Raw genomic sequence first — 20,000 nt, 5'->3', positions numbered from 1 at the left:
ACTCTACACAATTATTCTTAAAAATGCTTCATAAATTAAATTATTGTTATAGTATTATCTCATATTCTTTACATTTCCATAGATCACATTTCCATCACTGTAATCCTCTAATACCACAAGATACTATTACAATTCCTTCTGGAATAGAAGGAAAACAACTTACAAGTATGAAAACCAGACAACATTCACCAGCACCTGTTCTCACAGCCATCCTTACATATTGCAGTATTTCACATGGCAAGCACTAAGTACAAAGCAATGTCAAGATCTGTTATCATTGGTACAATTGGCTATCATTTTTTAAAAATTGCACAAAACACCTAGAGTTTTTTTAGAATTAATTTAATTACCAGGAAAAGCACTTCTGGCTCAACCATCTTGTTGTAAAATAAGTCTCACCTTTAGCCCATGAGATGATTTCTTCTTCACTTCAGAAAAAGACAGAGAGTTACTTGGAAGGCTGGGGAGATGAAGGCTCTGCCCTGAAGAAAATGATGTACCATCTGACATTACCATCATCTGCCGTAAGAGGGAAAGCATGTCAGTAAGACATTACCAAGAAGAGCAGAGTCCCACCCACCTAGCGAATCACATTGGTAGGAGAATAAAAGTCCAACAAACAATATCCATGTTTCTTCTCAAGAGGGGATAATATAATGAAATCACACTGATAACTAACTAATTTTCCCCAAGAAGAGTTTGTTTTTCCCATGATACTAACTGGTAAGCAATCTCCCTGCCTGTATCCTGACCCATAAGCCTTCCCAATCTATCCTCTCTCCCTTCCCTGAGAGGCAGAGGAGGCAGAGTGAGTGACCAAGCATCTTAGCCAAGGTTAACCCACCACAAAGATACTCTGTAGAAACAGACTGAGGTTTTAAAGTAAAAGCAGTATGTCTTTACTTTCAGCTTCTAACTCTGGGCTTCTGTGTTGTCTAGAGTACAGTAAACTGGGTGGATGATAAGCAAGCAGACAGTTTGCTGTAAAGAAGGTCTAGCTCCCTTTCTTGGTTTTGAAGACTTAAATACAAACAGGTAATTTCCAGAAAGCACACATAAATCAGCTATTACTGAGCAGTTATCTGTCATGTAAGGATTAATCCTTCCATCTGTGGGAAACCCAGCTAAGATCTTGTCTTCTGCTTCAGTGCTCCTGTGTCTGGATTTTATGATTCCTACTACAGCCATTCATTCATCTAATGCTTCAAAGCTCCAAACGCCAGATGCAGCTTACCTGTCTGACAAGCCCTGGCAAAGCTGGAAAGATGATGCAGAGCTCTGCACCTGCAAGGAAACATGTCTCTCTTCCCACAGGTTCCCATGCACAAAGCAACACTAGTTTTGTGGATTTCCTGTGTGGTTACCCTTACCTCTTCAGATGACCAAAACATGCTCTGACTCAGGGGACAGGAATGAGCTAACCCATCACATCCCTCATACACATTACATTAAAAAGATAGGGAAATCAAGGATGTAGATACATATATTCCAAAGTTACCTCTCAAGTCAGGATGATATTTTATTCACTACAGCTTCGTGAAGACAGGATTTCAGTTTAAAAAATAATTTTTAAATTAAAAAAAAAAAATTAAACACCGGTCTAAACGAATCTTGTTGCAGACCACTTTGCACAAAAGATGCGTAGTAACTTGGGGAAAATTAAGAGACATGTCTAGGTAATGAAAAATATTTTTTATCAGCCTGTTTTCAACATTGTAGCTATATGCCAAATGCAGAGGAAGAAGGCAATTAAGCTGTTCTAAACCAGAGCCTGACAAAAACCAAAACTCTGAAAAATCATCTGTCCAAAAGCAACAACATTATTCTTGCAATCTTGGCACTGTTGATTATAATTAGCTATTGTGAATCACAGTAAGTGATCCTTTAGTAGGAGAAATACTTTTTAATCTCAATTTGCCAAGGTCTTTGGTTGCATTAAATTCAGCTGAATACAAGAAAAGGCACCAGCTAACAAAAAACAATCAGCCAGAAGGAAAATCTATAGCCACATATGCATACCATAGACCTCAGCAACAGGTAGAGAAAATGCATGTATTTAGCATTATGTTCTCTCACAGAGGATGTCAAATGGGTGTTAAATAGTATTGTTCTTTAAATCAAACTCTGCACTATTTTTAAGCCACAAATTTAATAGAACATATCGTTTGCATGAAATCAAGATCATTCAGAAAAAGTAAAGTAATCCATTAATTACGGAGTTTAGGCAGATATTTTATTGCCCAAAGTAGTTTCATTCATACATTCATATGACAAAAAGATGGATAACCATGTGGAAGAAAAAGTTATTCAGGAGGATCAGAGGTTGCCCTACCCTGAAATTAAAAACAAAGAAACAAAAACTTTGCCAAAAATTCTTTCTCCTTGTGTTGGAAGCTGCCATTTTCCCCCTGAAGCACAGAAGTTCTGATTCACTAAAATAAACTCCCTGAGGTTTAACCACTGCATGAATTTTCTTTTTAAAATTCAGAAACATTTCAGTTTGGACATATTCATATATTCATGATTGTACACAGCCATTCTTAGAAAGCTGATGTTTTTTAAAAAGTGTATAGACTTCTAAGATATGTTAGTTTCTGGCAAGTATTTGGACCATTAACAGTCTCCATATTACAGACTGCTTCAAAACAGGATCTACACAATCCTACACACAGGACAATCTACAAAGGATTTAAAGGGATGGGATGAATAGCATTAATACCATGTGAGGTCTGATTTGGCAAGTTACACACAGCAGAAAATAAATCCCGGACTAGTTTTAGAAAACAAAATCTGGACATACCAAACCATGAACCCTAAAAATTTCAGTGTATTGAATCCTGCAGCCTGTTATTTCATCATAAACCCCATAAAAATGGCAACTGCAAATTCAAAATTTTAATGTGATTAACAATGCATGCAGTTAACGCAGACTACACCATCTTCAAAGCTGACAAAAAGATGACGAGAGACCAGAAAGTTTCGTACAAAATGAACACTTTGGCCCCTGTGATAAGAAACACACACTTCTGTTCCAAATAGATCTCTGACAGAAGAAGAATATGCTCCTCATTTAAGTCGGAAGGAAGGAAGGAAGGAAGGAAGGAAGGAAGGAAGGAAGGAAGGAAGGAAGGAAGGAAGGAAGGAAGGAAGGAAGGAAGGAAGGAAGGAAGGAAGGAAGGAAGGAAGGAAGGAAGGAAGGAAGGAAGGAAGGAAGGAAGGAAGGAAGGAAGGAAGGAAGGAAGGAAGGAAGGAAGGAAGGAAGGAAGGAAGGAAGGAAGGAAGGAATTACTTATTACTTAAATTACTTCAACCTCTCAGAGAAAGAAGTTAATATTAGCACTAAGTAACATCCAATATATTTGTTTTCTTTGTCAAGATCATGTATGCATGTATGTAGAAAGCCCCTATATTACCAACACTTCTTTGAATTAATATGCATTTCTATTTTGGCTAAATTTAGAAAAGTGACAACTATGCATCCAGTTTAAGTTTACTGGAAGACCTCAGCTAACAAAATTACAGTAGTTTCTGCAGTGGGTAGCTGCCCTTTGTCCCTGCATTAGTCAAACACAGATGTACTTCAACCAGTTTTCAAAATAAGTCCCTATTTTCACATTGGTTCTACCAGACTGGCAACACACACTGCTTGACTGTGAGCTTGTCTATATATGCCTCTATTAAACAAAGGCTACACCAAAGATGGAAAAGGTGGGAATGAGCATATCACAGCAAGACACTACTACTGCAGCAAGAATGAAAGCTCACTGATAGTACAGCAACAATTCCCCAGCACAGCCTAAATACACTTTTCTTACTTTTTTCCTCCTTTCTGCATTGCAAGTTTCCTGCTGTTTTACATCTGCCTACAGATACAGCTCAAGAGAGGGGGGACATGGCTGCAGCCCATGTTTGAGCCAGGCCAAGGACACCTGCAGCTGGTGCTTGTCTGCACCCACAATGAATCACTTCAGTGACAAAACCCAGGAACATAATTAATTCTTCTTCTCAATCTCTTCTAAAGTCAACAGCTAAGTGGGATCAGCCGGGCTGGTGGAACAAGACCTTGACTGGTGCCAATGAAGCAAGGTGAGATTACAACAGTCTTTAAACAAGTCAGTTTAAACAGCCATATAACCACACTCTGAATTCACCAATATGCAAAAAATGAAGTTCCAGTTACAGTTGTGCTGTTCCCTCAAAGATTTTGCTTGACTATATTTGACAGAGCAGAGATCTAGTCAATCTCAAAGTTCTTCTTTCATGGTGCACATGGTGACAGTAATATCATGTGTAAAAGTAGGGCATTAGTTGGGCTTGTTCACAAATATCTTAGGTGGTTTTATAAAGTGTGGATTAGGATACCTGGTACTGGATAAGCACTAGAAAGATGTCCAAGGGAGAACAGTTAGTTACACTGTTTAATACCAGGGTACAAATAATACAGGAACGGCAGAATAGGCTGTATGGAGAAACAGGTCAAGGGAGGCGATTGTCCCACTCCACTCTGCACTGGTGTGGCCTCACCTTGAGTCCTGCATGCAGCTGTGGCACCTCAGCACAAGAAGGATATCGTCAGGCTACTGGAGTCTGTACAGAGGAGGGCAACCAGTGAGATGAAAGGCAGTGACATCAGTTGACTTGTTCAGTTTAGAGAACAGAAGGTTGAGGGATGACTCCTCTGCAACCCGCAACTTCCTCGAGGGGGAGTTGCCGATCCCCCTCACATAATCTAACTGCTCTGCTGGTAGTGTATCTTGCCTCTATCTCACCAGAAACTCATTTCACTAGCCTTCAGCTATAGAGCATGTATTTAAAACCTTTGTCTAGCAGTTGCTTTAAATGAAAAACAACTTTGCAAGGGCAAAGGAAAACCTACTTTTTCCCCAAAAACAGTGCATAGAGGAGATCCACTGATAATTCACATTCTTGGGTAGAAAAAAACAGCCTGAAGTGACCAGTCTCCATAATATCTGAGCTGCTGACATCTTAGAACCACAGAATGGTTTGGGTTGGAAGGGACATTAAAAATCATGTTGTTCCAATCCCCCTGCTGTGGGCAGGGACACATTTTGCTACATCAGGTTGCTCAAACTGCTGTCCAAACTCCAAGGAATGGGGCGTCCACAAGTTCTCTGGGCAACTTGTTCCAGTGCCTCCCCACCCCCATAGTAAATAATTTCCTCCTAATATCTAAACTTACTCTCTTTCAGTTTGAAGTCATTCTCTCTTATCCTAACAATACCTGCCCTTGTACAAAATTTCTCTCACGGTATTACTAAGGACATTCCAATCTGCTACTCAAGACAACTGAATGCTATGGAAAGAAAAACTGATATGCATTTAATGTAAGTAGTTCCATGCACTTTCGAAAAAAGGAATAGATCAGGGAACAGCTCTGAACTACCAGTTACCATAATATAATCAGGAACCCTCCTCCACTATTTCTCTTCCAGCAATTTGGAGAAATTATGAAATTGTAATACCTTGAGAATTATAATAGCTTGTACTAAACCTACTTACAATTGATTCTGAAGTATCTCTACAAAAAAGAAAATATTGGCATTTTGAAGACAACATTTATCTACCAATACATGCTTGACAACTTAGAGTATCTGTGTACCTAATAAGAACAACACACTTTCAAAACAAAACCTTGCTTTTCATGTCCTTATAACATGAGGAATGTGAAGCAATCTTAAAATGTTCCATGAAAAGCCAGTCTTCTTTTATTGACCATTTCTACAAATGCATACAACTTCAAGGTGCTGCACCTGGGCTAGGGCAACCTCTAGTACCAATCTAGATTGTGGGATGAACAGATGGAGAGCAGCCCTGCTGAGAAGGACTTGAGGGTGCTGGCGGAGGAGAGGCTGGACATGACCCAGCCATGGGCACTCATAGCCCAGAAAGCCAAACGTGTCCTGGGCTGCATCCAAAGCAGCGTGGGCAGCAGGGCCAGGGAGGGGATTCTGCCCCTCCACTCTGCTCTGCTGAGACCCCATCTGCAGCGCTGCATCCAGCGCTAGGGTCCCAACACAGGAAGGACATGGAACTGATGGAGCAAGTCCAGAGGAGGGACTTGACTAGAGGAATAGAGCACCCTTCCTATGAGGACAGGCTGAAAGAGTTGGGGATGTTCAGCCTGGAGAAGAGAAGCTCTGGAGAGAGTTTCTACCAGCATTTCAGTACCTAAAGGAGGGCTACAAGAGAACTGGAGGATGACTTATTAGCAGGGCCTGTGGCAGTAAGACAAGGGATAGTAGTTCAAAACTTAAAAAGGGTAAATTTAGACTAGCTATAACAATGAAATTTTTTACAGTGAGGGTGGTGAACCACTGGAAAACATTGCACTGAGAGTTGGTAGATGCCCCATCCCTGGGGACACTAAAGGTCAGGCAGACAGGGCTCTGAGCAGCATAACCTAGTTGGAGATGCCCCTGCTCACTAGAAAACCTGTAAAGGTTCCTTCCAACCCAAACTATTCTACGATTGTGCCAGCCCTGATGCATAGGAGTCACAGATCTACCACACCACATATATATTTACACAGTCAGGAACTGTATGAGCTGTCACAGGTCCAGACCAACACAATTTCCTTATTACTCTACATTAGAGCTCCTGCAGGTGAATGAGCCACTACCAAAAATCTGCTCTCTGTCTCCTAGCTTTTCAATTTCCTGAATGAAAGGAGGGCATCAATAAAGCTGCAATAATCAGATCCACACTAAGCTATCTATTGCAGTTCTATTTACTGAGCTACTTTTCAAAGAACACACTCATACAGCACATTCAGAACAGGCAGTGAGCTTTACCACAGTGTGCTGCAAAAAAATTCCAACAGCATTTTCAGTAAATGCTACGAGAGACCTATTAGAGTTCTGGGGAAAATAAACCCTTACTACAACACTTCTGCAGCACTCATCATGCATCAGTAACAGACAACTGGACCTCTTTGTATGGCTCTGGGCTGCCACACCCTGTGTGTCTTGGTTTAGATAGACAGGTATCTGCCAGGGAGGGTTGGAGTCTCCCTTGAAATGTAAGCCCCTCCCCCCCCTTTTCCAAATTATCATAAATTCGCAATTAAAAGGCTGTCAGGCAAAGATTTTGGGAATAGGTATAGCAGTTCTTACTAAGGATATAAAAATACAGATGTTGTAGTACAGAAGAATAAGCAAGCAAACAAACAAACAAGAAATCCTAGGAAAAAAAACCCTGACAGAGTCAGAAATACAACTTGACACCCTGTTGGTCAGGATGTTGGAAGCAGTCCAAAGTAAGCCCTCCTGGAGTGGCAGATGTGGTTCTGTTGGAGTAGAGATGGTCCTGTTGAAAAAAGGGTCCAGTAAGGGTGAGATGGATCCGGTCTTCCTCCAGGGATCCGGTAGTAAAACTGGAATACCTAGTGGGATTGTGGCTCCTTTTTATCTAGGTTAAGATGGTTTAGCTCCTCCTCCCTGTGTGGAGCATCTTACAATAGTACAGTGTAATGTGTCATGTCATTGGTGAGCTCTTAATGGTCCATTAGCAGAAGACATTCCCATGGAAGTAGTGAAACAATGAAGAGAGGTAAGTAGCACTCCACCATCTGATGAAACTGTTGAAAAGGTTGTTCTTGAAATGGGTCCCATTGTCTGACTCAGTTCTCTCAGGGGTGCCATGTCTCCACAGGACTTGTTTTTCCAGGCCCAGGATGGTGTTCCGGGCAGTAGTGTGAGGCACAGGGTAGGTCTCTAACCATCCAGTGGTGGCTTCCACCATGGTTAGCACACAGCGCTTGCCCTGGCGGGTTTGGGGAAGGGTGATATAGTCAATCTGCCAGGCTTCCCCATACTTGTATTTGGACCACTGCCCACCATACCATAAGGGTTTCACCTGCTTGGCTTGCTTGATTGCAGCACACGTCTCACAATCATGGATGACCTGAGAAACACTATCCATGGTTAAATCCACCCCTCGGTGTCATGCCCACTTATAAGTGGCATCTCTGCCCTGATGACCTGAGGCATCATGGGCCCATCGGGCTAGGAACAACTCTCCCTTGTGTTGCCAATCTAAATCTGTCTTTGGCACCTCTATCTTTGCAGCCTGATCTACCTGCTCATTGTTTTGGTGCTCCTCATTAGCCCGACTCTTGGGGACATGGGCATCTACATGGCGGACTTCCACAGGCAGCTTCTCTACCCGAATGGCAATGTCCTTCCATTCATCAGCAGCCCAGACTGGTTTTCCCCTACGCTGCCAGTTGGCCTTTTTCCACCTTTCCATCCAGCTCCACAGAGCACTGGCTACCATCCATGAATCAGTGCAGAAGTAGAGCTTTGGCCACTTTTCTCTTTCAGCAATGTCCAAGCCTAATTGAACGGCTTTCAGTTCAGCAAGCTGACTCAATCCACCTTCTCCTTCAGTGGCTTGTGCAACCTGTCACGTGGGGCTCCACACAGCTGCTTTCCACTTGCGGTTCATCCCTATGATGCAACACGAACCGTCAGTTAAAAGAGCGTAGTGCGTTTCTTCTGCTGGCAGTTGGTTGTACAGAGGAGCTTCTTCAGCTCTTGTCACTTGTTCCTGCTCCTCTACTGTGAGACCAAAGCTTTCACCTTCTGGCCAGTTGGTAATTACTTCCAAAATCCCAGGGCAATTTGGGTTTCCAATCGCACTGTGTGATAAGGGCAATCCATTTGCTCCATGTGGCATCAGTGGCATGGTGGGTAGAGGGAACCTTTCCTTTAAACATCCACCCCAGCACTGGTAGTCGGGGTGCCAAGAGGAGTTGTGCTTCTGTGCCAATTACCTCTGAGGCTGCTTGAACTCCTTCATAGGCAGCCAAGATCTCCTTCTCTGTGGGAGTGTAGTTGGCTTCAGACCCTCTGTAACTTCGGCTCCAGAATCCCAGTGGTCGGCCTCGGGTCTCTCCAGGCACCTTCTGCCAAAGGCTCCAGGACAAACTGTTGCTCCCGGCTGCGGAGTAAAGCACATTCTTCACATCTGGTCCCGTCCTGACTGGGCCAAGGGCTACTGCATGAGCAATCTCTTGCTTGATCTGGGCAAAGGCGTGTTGCTGTTCAGGGCCCCAGTGGAAATTGTTCTTCTTGCGGGTAACTAGGTAGAGAGGGCTCACGATCTGACTGTACTCGGGAATGTGCATCCTCCAAAAACTTATGGCTCTTAGGAAAGCTTGTGTTTCCTTTTTGCTGGTTGGTGGAGACATTGCTGTGATCTTATCAATGACCTCAGTGGGGATCTGCCGCCATCTATCTTGCTACTTTATTCCCAGGAACTGGATCTTTTTGGCAGGTCTCTTGACTTTGCTCTTCTTGATGGCAAACCCAGCTTTCAGTACAATCTGAATGATCCTCTTTCCTTTCTTAAACACTTCAGCTGCAGTCTTTCTCCACACAATGATGTCATTGATGTACTGTAGATGTTCTGAAGCCTCACCCTTCTCTAGTGCAGCCTGGATCAGCCCACGGCAGATCGTGGGGCTGTGTTTCTACTCCTGGGGCAGTCAGTTCCAGGTGTACTGCATGCCCCTCCAGGTAAAAGCAAACTGAGGTCTGCATTCTGCAGCCAGAGGAATGGAGAAAAATGCATTGGCAATGTCAATAGTGGCATACCACCTCGCTGCCTTGGACTCCAGTTCGTACTGAAGTTCCAGCATGTCCAGCACAGCAGCGCTCAGCGGTGGAGTCACTTCATTCAATGCACGATAGTCCACAGTCAGTCTCCATTCTCCATCAGACTTGCGCACAGGCCAGATGGGGCTGTTGAAGGGTGAGTGGGTTTTGCTGACCACCCTTTGGCTCTCCAGCTCACGGATCATCTTGTGGATGGGGATCACGGCATCTCGATTTGTCCGATACTGGCGACGGTGCACCATCGAGGTGGCAACAGGTACTCGTTGTTCTTCTACCTTCAGGAGTCCCACTGCAGATGGGTTCTCTGATACTCCTGGCAAGGTGTTCAACTGCTTAATGTTCTCTGTCTCCACAGCAGTTATCTTAAAGGCCCATCGGAGTCCTTTAGGGTCTTTATAATAGCCATTCCTGAGGAAGTCTGTGCCCAGTATACACGGAGCCTCTGGGCTGGTAACAATTGGAAGTTTCTGCCACTCCTTCCCGGTCAGGCTCAACTTGGCTTCAACCAGAGTCAAATTCCTGTGATCCCCCCATCACCCCGGCAATGGAAATCGGTTCTGCCCCCACATGTACCGATGGCATTAGAGTACACTGCGACCCAGTATCTACCAAAGCTTCCTATTTTTGTGGCTCTGATGTGCCAGGCCATCGAATCCACACAGTCCAAAAAACCCGATTTTCCCGTGCCTCTTCCTGGCTAGAGGCAGGACCCCTCTAGCACTGGTCATTATTCCCTTCTTGGACATACATGGTAGAGCTTCCTTCAAGGGAATCCGACACAGCATTCCCACCTCCGTAATACCTGGCAGCTTGCTCATGGGAGGCTGAGGCTACCTTCATTCTAGTGGAACTTCCTCTGTTAGTGTTTCTCTCCTTGAGTTCACGTACCCGTGCTGCCAGGACAGAAGTGGGTTTCCCATGCCACACTCTCATGTCCTCCCCATGGTCACGCAGATAAAACCACAGGTCAGTTCGAGGGATGTACCCTCTCTCTCTAGCTGGGGGACGTTGGGCTTTGATTCTGGGGCCTGTGACTCGCACCGGTGCTACATGGGAACTGTTCCTTCTCATCTCCTCTTTCATTTCCCTCATCTCCTCTTTGAGTTCCTTCACCACCGCAGAGACATGAGCCTGCATTGGGCCACTGATCATACTTTCATAATTTCCGAGCTTGTTGGCAACAGAACCCACTGTCTCTCGGTTATCCTCGGCATTAATTGTTGCGATGAATGTGGCGTATTGAGATGGTCCACGAGCTGCCAGATTCCACAACATGTGCCCTGTGCATCTAACCTTGTCGGGGTCATTATCATGCTGTCCGGTCCTCCCAAAAAGTACTTCCAATACTGCCACTTCTCTCAACTGTTGGATTCCTTCCTCGAGGGTCTTCCATTGCATTCTATTGTGGTGCTCTTGCATTCTGTCTCTGTGGACAAATCTCTCTCTCACACTCATTAGAAGTCGTTCCCAAAGGGAAAGGGGCCTTTGCTCTCTTACAAATACCTGATTTATACCTGAGTCCTGGGTCAAGGGTCCCAAATTCCTTGCTTCAGCACTATCCAGTTGTACACCTGTACCCATAAGATCCCAGACTCAAAGTAGCCAGGCTGTATAAGCCTCACGTCCTCGTCGTACAATATCTTTTTGCAGATTAGGTAGACATTCATACGACAGGGACACAGTGATAATCTCAACCTGTGGCTCTTCTGTGGATTGTGAGGGCCTTCCTTTCTTATCCTTAATACCAGGATCTGACGATTTCACTTTAGCCTTCCTTGTTTCCACAGAGGCAACTGCTGCTGGCTGTGGCTGCCCTTGTGGTTCAGCTGGAACCTGGACAGTTGTAACGTCTGTGGGTTCCACTGCTGCACCATCAGTCTCTGCCTTCTCGGGGCAGGGGGAGGGTTTTTCATGAGCTGGGGAAATGTACTCCCTCAGCATCTGGCTCATCTCATGCATCTCTTTTACCAGAACCTCAACCCAATCCGGGTGGGTCCTTTCTGAGGCAGGCTGTGGGGCAGAGTCAGGCTCTGGGGTATCATTCCTATTCTGTGGGGTAGGTATCAGGGTGGTTATCCAGGTCAATCTTCCCTTATCTCTAAATGCTAAATAGAATACGCCTATTAGCAGCACCAGCCATTGTATGATATCATTAGCATTCAGAGAGGATTCAAACCCTTCAAAAACTGGTGGGGTAGACCTGAAGAGGTGGGTAAAGGGTTGGGAAAAAAACTCCCCTGGTGTCATTTCCTCACAGTAGGTACCATTGTTAAAGTAACTCCAAAACCACACAGTTAGTGTACAATAGCCCTGAATCCATGTGCCTGCCTTCTAGAGGAAATTAAAAATCCATGAGTTCTTCACTTTATTAAGCCATAAAATAAACTTGATGACAGTCACAGTACCTTTAGTTATGGGGCCCATATTTAGATAAGGGCTTGCAAATGGCAGAAATACAGCCACAACCATGCGCCACCCAAACCAGGGAATAGTGGACCACATGATGCTGTCCAACAAGGCTTCTATACACAAGAACTTAGGTCACCAAAGAACTGCTATTCCTTTTTCCTCTCAATGCCTTTTAGCCCCACGCTGGGCGCCAAAATCTGTCTTGGTTTAGATAGACAGGTATCTGCCAGGGAGGGTTGGAGTCTCCCTTGAAATGTAAGCCCCTCCCCCCCCTTTTCCAAATTATCATAAATTCGCAATTAAAAGGCTGTCAGGTAAAGGTTTTGGGAATAGGTATAGCAGTTCTTTACTAGGGATATAAAAATACAGATGTTGTAGTACAGAAGAATAAGCAAGCAAACAAACAAACAAGAAATCCTAGGAAAAAAACCCTGACAGAGTCAGAAATACAACTTGACACCCTGTTGGTCAGGATGTTGGAAGCAGTCCAAAGTAAGCCCTCCTGGAGTGGCAGATGTGGTTCTGTTGGAGTAGAGATGGTCCTGTTGAAAAAAGGGTCCAGTAAGGGTGAGATGGATCCGGTCTTCCTCCAGGGATCCGGTAGTAAAAACTGGAATACCTAGTGGGACTGTGGCTCCTTTTCATCTAGGTTAAGATGGTTTAGCTCCTCCTCCCTGTGTGGAGCATCTTACAATAGTACAGTGTAATGTGTCATGTCATTGGTGAGCTCTTAATGGTCCATTAGCAGAAGACATTCCCATGGAAGTAGTGAAACAATGAAGAGAGGTAAGTAGCACTCCACCATCTGATAAGCGACACCGAGCCATTTGGGCAAAGATAAGCAATTCTGCTCCACCCAGATGGAACAGAACAATATGTTCTTTACAAAACCCATGACACTGTGTCATTTTGCAGCGATGAACACATAATTTCTTTCAACATTAAAGAGCACATCTGTAATATGGGCGGGCAGTAGTAATGATTTTAAATGACCACAGCAACACTAATAGCTAAAGTCATGATGATGAAAAATCAGAATGGACCCCAATATGAGCTACTAAATGTGGGTATGTGGACCTATATTTCGAAATTCCAGAGGGTAACACACTGCTAAGAAAAACCTAGCAGCAATACAAGTCCCATTAAGGCGAAGTTCCAAAATATAAATCATTAGCTAAAAAATACAGTCATCCTGAACAACTATTATTTATACTTAAACCAATATTAAAAAACAATAATTATTTTCTTGCAAGTAAAGTAATATGTAGTTCAGGAAAAAACAATTACTTAAATATGAAAAGCACAAGATTAAAAATAATCCCTTCCCCAGAGCAGCATTATACCTGAGGTTGATTCTGGGTAGACATCAACTATTCCAACTGACACAGAGGAATTTGCCAGGAAAGGGGAGGATGGAGAAAAGAGGGAAATCCCCACAATTTCATCTTTATTACATGGATTATGAACTTAGGTTTCAAATCTGGCACTATGCAGACATCTCAACTGACTGAAAAGACATTTCTCAACTGTTAAACAACAAAACCACAAATATATGAGAAAAACCTCAAACAACAGAATGCAGTGAGTTTAGGCAAAACCTACATTTTCACCTTGATAATCATCTCTAAAAATTGCATACCTCTCAGAATAATTCTTGGTCTCTCTGACTCATTAACAGATTAACTGTCTTTTAGAAAAGAGATGTATTGTTACAGGAGCAGTGCTTTTGCATTTCCTAATGAATTTTACAGAAAGCAATAGTCAAGGACTCATCTGTCATTAAATAGAATCATTACTACTCCAAGAGTGATCTATTTCTTGCATCCTCTAAACATGAAACCTCAAACCACTAACAGCCCTTTGTCTTTGTAATAAAGCAGTTAATTTTATGATTTTTGCCCATAGTGTTAACTGCTAAGGGGCAGAGAAAAGGCTTTTCCTTTTAAGACAGACAAGTCAGTGATTAAATTTTGTCTATATATTCCTGAATTAAACAAATAATTTTGAGTCACCTGCTGAAAAGGTGGAAATGTTTAACTACCAATTAACTTGCAAAATAACACAAACATTTCTATTTCTGTATTTGCAGCTATGAGAGAGAGGGCAGTATCAAATGGCTACCTTAATGTAGACTAAAAATATTTTCACTACTTTTTCCTGAAAGAATTGACTATGTTATTTTTAACATCATATTCAAACAAGTGATGCCTGAGCAATTTTTTCTTTTTCAGTGGCAAAATTTAATTTGAAAATGTTAGGCAGCTGTCATTCAGTATCTTCAAAATTATTGTATTTTTAGCAGCTCACTAAACAGATTAGGTGTAATTTTCAATTTTTCCTTGCAATTCAAAAACATGCAAGCCAAAAAAGCAATAGAACCAGTGCAATTGATAATATAAAATACACAAATGGAATCAGACTCTATTTGTAAGCGTTTTCCATGGGATTCAACATACAAAATCCACTTCAAATGTGAAGGTTTTTCTTAATCACTCTAATTTCCCAGTGTCAGTTTTCTTCTGAAATCCATATGCAGGAATCACAGAGCCACCTTTTTTTCCTCAGGGTCTCTTTAAGGGTGAAATTGATCACAAAAGGTAACTGATAAGGGATAACCACAGAAGGGTCAACACTTACTGGTGATTACATGATCAGAACTTCAGTCCTACCGTACCTACTCAAGCATAATTCCATGCTGTGCCTAGAGGATGAGCTGTGTAGGAGACTAAATGTATACAGTTCTTTCACTTCCAGTAGCTTGATGACTTGTTTGATAAGACATGGATCAGCTAAAAGTCATAACCTGTATCCAGGGTATCCTCAGGGATTTCAAGCAACAGGTTGCTAATTCACATGGGTATACATGTATACCTGGTGGCTACAGATGATGAGGTACTACGTTGAGTGAATAGTAAAGAAAATTTTCAGTGGCGTAATTTCCAGAGCAAATCTTTTTAAAAAGGAATGTCATTCAGAAAAAATATATATGTAAAGGTACAGAACATAAACAATGTATGGTTTGGTTGAATTTGTCCAGAGTACTCTTGAAAATGTTTTATTTCTTCTGCAAACATTTCTTTTTTTTTTCATTACAAGAATAAGCTAACTGAAAATAGGTGAATGGTAGAGATGGATTTGAGGATAACTAAATCTTTTCAAGGGGCTGTGGGAAGTTCAGTGTAGAAAATATATTTCTGAAGGTGGAAAACTTTGCCAGTTGGATACAGCCTAAGACAGAACCAAAGGTTTCTATTTTTGTTCCTGATTAGAAAATCTCTGAAGCCAAACAAATCCTTCTTCTAAGGCCTGAATATAACTGCCTCTTGGAAATCAGCAAGTTGGTAAACTCCCAAAAATGAAGTCTGACTGCACATTTATGCTTCAGTTCTGGTGATATCAAATAAAATGCTAAGATACAAATATTCCACAGAGCTAATCTACATGATTGATAGGACATGATTAATGTCCTGTTTGCCTAATAAAGTGGCCACAGTGGCACTGCAAAGCTGTACTACAGTTAAGTTCTGACTATTTAATCACTTGTCCCAATGTTACTCTTACTCTCTCAGTGAGCTACAGGATAGCCAGTCAGACCTCACTGGACATGAAGGATGCAGGAGGGTAACAAAACTTTCTTCACCTGAAAGACAGAAGTACAATAAACAACCTTGACTAGTTCATGTTTGGGAGGCCACAATATCTATGTGTGATGAAAGGGGGAGTTAAGAGCATCCAAGAGATAATTCAAGGAATCTACAGCAAAAGACAAACACAGAGGCAAGACTATACTGAATATGGCGGCGTGCAGGTACCAGATGAGCCTACACTTCTCCCTCCAGAAGGACATACTATTTGTAATATACATATGTTTATGCAAATAAAAAATAATCACGTTTTGTAGTTCACATCAGTCAATCCATGTAAAAACAGAGGAAAATTAAACAGATTTGCGTTTCAAGGTACATAGAAATCAAGCAATTTAGGCCATTATTTAAAAGCATGTAAGCAAAAGCCCACCATGTTAAAGGACTTGTCTCAATGCTACCACTCAGTGTTTTACATTAATATCTCATATATTTTGAATGACATGAGCTTCATTTTGCCAGACTCCCTGCCTATCAAAATTCAGCAACCTGTTACTGCTATTTTTTTCTTGTTAATAGCCAAAAGCTAAAAATTTTAATTGTTTCGACTTATTTTTAAGTGCCAAACCCATCTCATACTTTATTATCCTGGAAATGCTCTTCTCAGCCTAAAGCATGGAATTTACAAATGAGTTAATGCTCTGTGTAGAACAGACTGAATTCACACACTTGGAAGGGAAAGTCAGCTTTTCAGGGCTTCTACAGGATTCAAAAAAAGCCTGTTTCCAGCATTTCATAAAGCGTAACGGGCTTTTCAACACCAGGAGATGTACGCCCCTCAGAGAAACTTTTAGAGACAGGACAGACGGAATGCTACTACATTACTTCTGCCAAGCTGATCGGAAAAACTCCCAGGTCAGAAAGTCCACAGAGGGATGCAGAAGACTGGTAACTTCATAAGAAGGTATTAATTTCTTGGAAAGAACTTAGGGAAATGGAGAAAAAGAAAAGCCATGCAGTCTGACGCATCCAGAAGACAAAAGGCAATGAAGCAATGCATTTTAAGAATGACTATATTGGTCATTTGCTATATTCAGGGCAACAATTTGATCAAAACTTGCCACATTTTGTTGTTCACACTTAGGAAACATTCTTGCTTTTGTTAACTCAAGAAAACTAAAATTAAAAGGCACAGAAAACTAGCAGTAAAAAGGAAGCTTCCTATTTTAACCTTAACCACTGCTCCTCAACTCCAAAGTCTCTGCTGGCATTACCGGAATTTATTAAACTTGTGGTTAAAACTCACCAATCTTATCCAGTCTGTTGTTAACAAATATTAAAGCAATGGCTCACAAAGTTTTCCAGAACACAATCTTGATGTTTTATTTGCAAACACGCTTAAAAGCCTCTTCCACCTTATAAATGCAAACACAGAACACTGCTCATGCTTCCACTTCAATGTAACTACAGTTGTAACAGTTCTCTTCTTCAGGAGGGCAACAGGGTCTTTCACACTATACAAGCTCCTCGGTTTTGCTTTGTTTTCAAAGATTCTCTTCAGCAGACTGAAGATTCTCACATTAGCTCCCTCTTATCCCCAGCCCAGAACCTACCATTGTCTAAAGGTACCAAAAATGGTTTTCTACTTCTGTTATGGCTGTTTCAAAATACAGATAGGCACTGGCATTAACACTTAAAATTTCACAGCATGAAGGCTTTCTTAACATCTCTATCAGTGACTTGGTAAAGGAGGCAAAATACACTCATGAGGTCTGAAAACAGCCGTCAACTGGGAAGTGAAGCATCTGACACTTCAGAGCAAGCTAGGCTTGCAGGAGGGACCCAGGCAGTCTGGAAGAAGGGGTTAACAGCAGCCTCATGAAATAAAATGAGGATAAATACCAAGAACTGTCCCAGCAAGGTAGAGCCCTACAGCCAGAAGGCTAGGGCTGTAAAAGAGCTCCAGAGCATGGCCTGGAGGGCTGTGAGCTGAGCCAGGGTCCAGGCAGCAATATAGGTGCCTAGGCAACAACAGTTACCAGTGTCCCAGTTTTGACATCGTCACAGCCCTGGAGCCAGGGAAGGGTCAGAACTGTATGCTCTGCTCGTTTTTTGTCAGACTCTATCTACGCATTGCCCACAGTTTGGATCTCTAACACAAACACCAACAAAATGGTGGGAGATGAGAGGAGGTAACTGAGACCGTGGGGCTGGAGACTGCACAGCAAGAAGCAGCTACAGGCCTAGGGCTGGCTCACGTCAAAGGAGGGATGGCTTCAGGGGCATCCAACAGCTCTTCCATTTCCTCCCATCAGCATGGCATTGATCAGAGGGAATAGAGAAGACATAGGCTCTTAACAGTGCTGTGTAGAAGAAGGCAAGAGGCAGCAGCCCAACTTGACACATGAGAGGCTCAGGCCCACAAAGATGGCCCAGCAGTGAAGCCAACCTCAGGGTGAGTTTCACACGACAGCAAAGAGGGGTCAAGTCCTGAGCAGACATCACGGCTGAGCCTCTGATAGTCCCTGACAGAATGAATTATGCTGTCATTGTGTAAAACAGAGCAGAACAGTTTCCACTAACAAAGCGTAAACCTAAAGGTTTGGCCTTTTGGGCCACCTAATCCCTCCAAATGGGCAACCTTCCTTTTGGCTTTTACATAACATTTAATTCTGGCAACATATAAAGAAGTCGGTACATTTTTCTGATTCAGACTGTGCAACATATTACATAGATTTATAAAAAGGCTTGTTTATAGTTAGAGTTTTGACTTGTTCTGCCTTATAACTACTGAATTTATTCTGCTCAATATAGAACCATTTCTCTTTCAATGAAAGACATTTTATTTTCTTATTACTTCCATCACAATATCATGTATTTAAAGAATGCACATGCTTATTTGTTCACTCATTCCACTTAAAGACACATATCAAGCTCCTGTATGAAGTTAATCACAAAAACACTTCACTTAGTTTCACTGTTAGGTCAATCTTTCTCATTATACTAATCATGCACCAGCAGCAAGCAGTAACATTTTTATTGTGATGGCTTTTGACATGGGTACAGGACTCACCCCTCCTGCCTTAAGCAGCTTTCTTCTGAATTCCTCTGTCGGGTTGTTGAATGTGAGCTTTTCACAGCGGAGGTGATTTACAGGTGGATGGCCTTCAAGGTGCAGGAATAAGTCATAGTCAAATCGAACTTTCTTAGGTTCTTCCTGAGAGTTGAAAACAACCAGATAGAAACATCTAGCACCAAAACTAACTAAGTTGAAAACAAAGGCTACATAAAAGCTGTCAATTAAAATCACATAATTTTAAACCATTCTCTGTGTTCTCAGACACACACAGAATTTACCAAGTGTCAGCTGAGCTACAGTAAATCAGAGAAGCTCCTATCAGCCTACGATAACACAAGGCAAAATGCATGAATTTCACTAAATCCTGACAAGGCTTACTTGACACTGTTAAGTCATGTTTGGCCCAGGCTACAGATAGGCACACAAGCATCATCATTCAGCTGACACAAGGTAACTCAGTCAAAAACATAATCACATTTCTGAGCTGTAGAGAGTACTGAATACCAATGTAGTAAGTTTTGAACACAAATTTCTCCACTGCAGCCAAACAATTGATCACTTCACAAGTTATAGAAAGGGGGAAGTATGAATCTGCTGCAGTCAACTATATTTGATCTCCTACTTATGGGGTCATTTCCTTAAAAAAACTCATTGTCTTGAACAAGTGTAGTCAAATAGATTTCAAGTGTTTCACCAAAACTTTCAAGAGATTAAAATTAAAATTCTCTGTTACTGTAGGGAAAAAATGAAATTGAATGTTCCCTGTACCAATACAGAAAGAGAAAAACCAGAAAAAACTAATTTATCTTGGGCAAAATCACCAGTGCTCTAGTGGCCTGAGAAAGCCTCAGCTGAAAAACGACACTGGTTGCACCAAACAGACTTCAGTATCTTCTATCTGGGTGTTACAAACTATGTTCATTTTGTGTTACACATTTACACAGCCACTTCTAGAAGCTGTAGGTGCATTAAGTGCTTTTTTAAGATTACATTAAGTGGCACTTCCTCCAAAGGTATTGATGTGCAATGGAAGTCACCAAACCAAGCCTTAGGAAAGAACAAAATAAAAAGTCAACTTGAAAAAAAAATTCAGTAAAAAGGGAATCATGAAGGAAGAGAAGGAAGAGATACAGAAAAACCTTAGCACATATCCAACACTGCATGAAATCAAAATACATATTTTTGTTCAGTGACAAATGTTTTGGAAATTCACATTAACCAGTCTGAATTTTGAGTCAGGATTCCAAGGATGGGAAGAACAGAAAGCATAGAAATCTCAGTTATTCTAAA

The 20,000-nt window shown here is 42.0% G+C and overlaps 1 protein-coding gene across 3 annotated transcripts in view; it reads right to left on the bottom strand.

The window, feature by feature from the left end:
- The window catches only part of MLLT3 (MLLT3 super elongation complex subunit), a 141,530-nt gene that overhangs the window by 55,982 nt on the left and 65,548 nt on the right, over positions 1-20,000 (bottom strand). For 2 of the 3 annotated variants that reach the window (XM_066180787.1, XM_066180788.1), the window contains exons 4-5: positions 18,705-18,848; positions 400-519 (exon numbers count right to left, since the gene is read on the bottom strand). In XM_066180787.1, coding sequence (XP_066036884.1) covers positions 400-519; positions 18,705-18,848 — 264 coding nt within the window. The remainder of the gene's footprint in view (positions 1-399; positions 520-18,704; positions 18,849-20,000) is intronic. The other variant, XM_066180789.1, reaches the window with a different exon arrangement.

This window comes from Chamaea fasciata, unplaced genomic scaffold, assembly GCF_029207755.1.
Source record: "Chamaea fasciata isolate MVZ Bird 193981 ecotype frontalis unplaced genomic scaffold, bChaFas1.0.hap1 SCAF_4, whole genome shotgun sequence".
Lineage (NCBI taxonomy): Eukaryota > Metazoa > Chordata > Aves > Passeriformes > Sylviidae > Chamaea > Chamaea fasciata.
The sequence above is the reverse complement of the archived record's forward strand: the minus strand, read 5'-3'. Positions and strand labels throughout refer to the sequence as shown.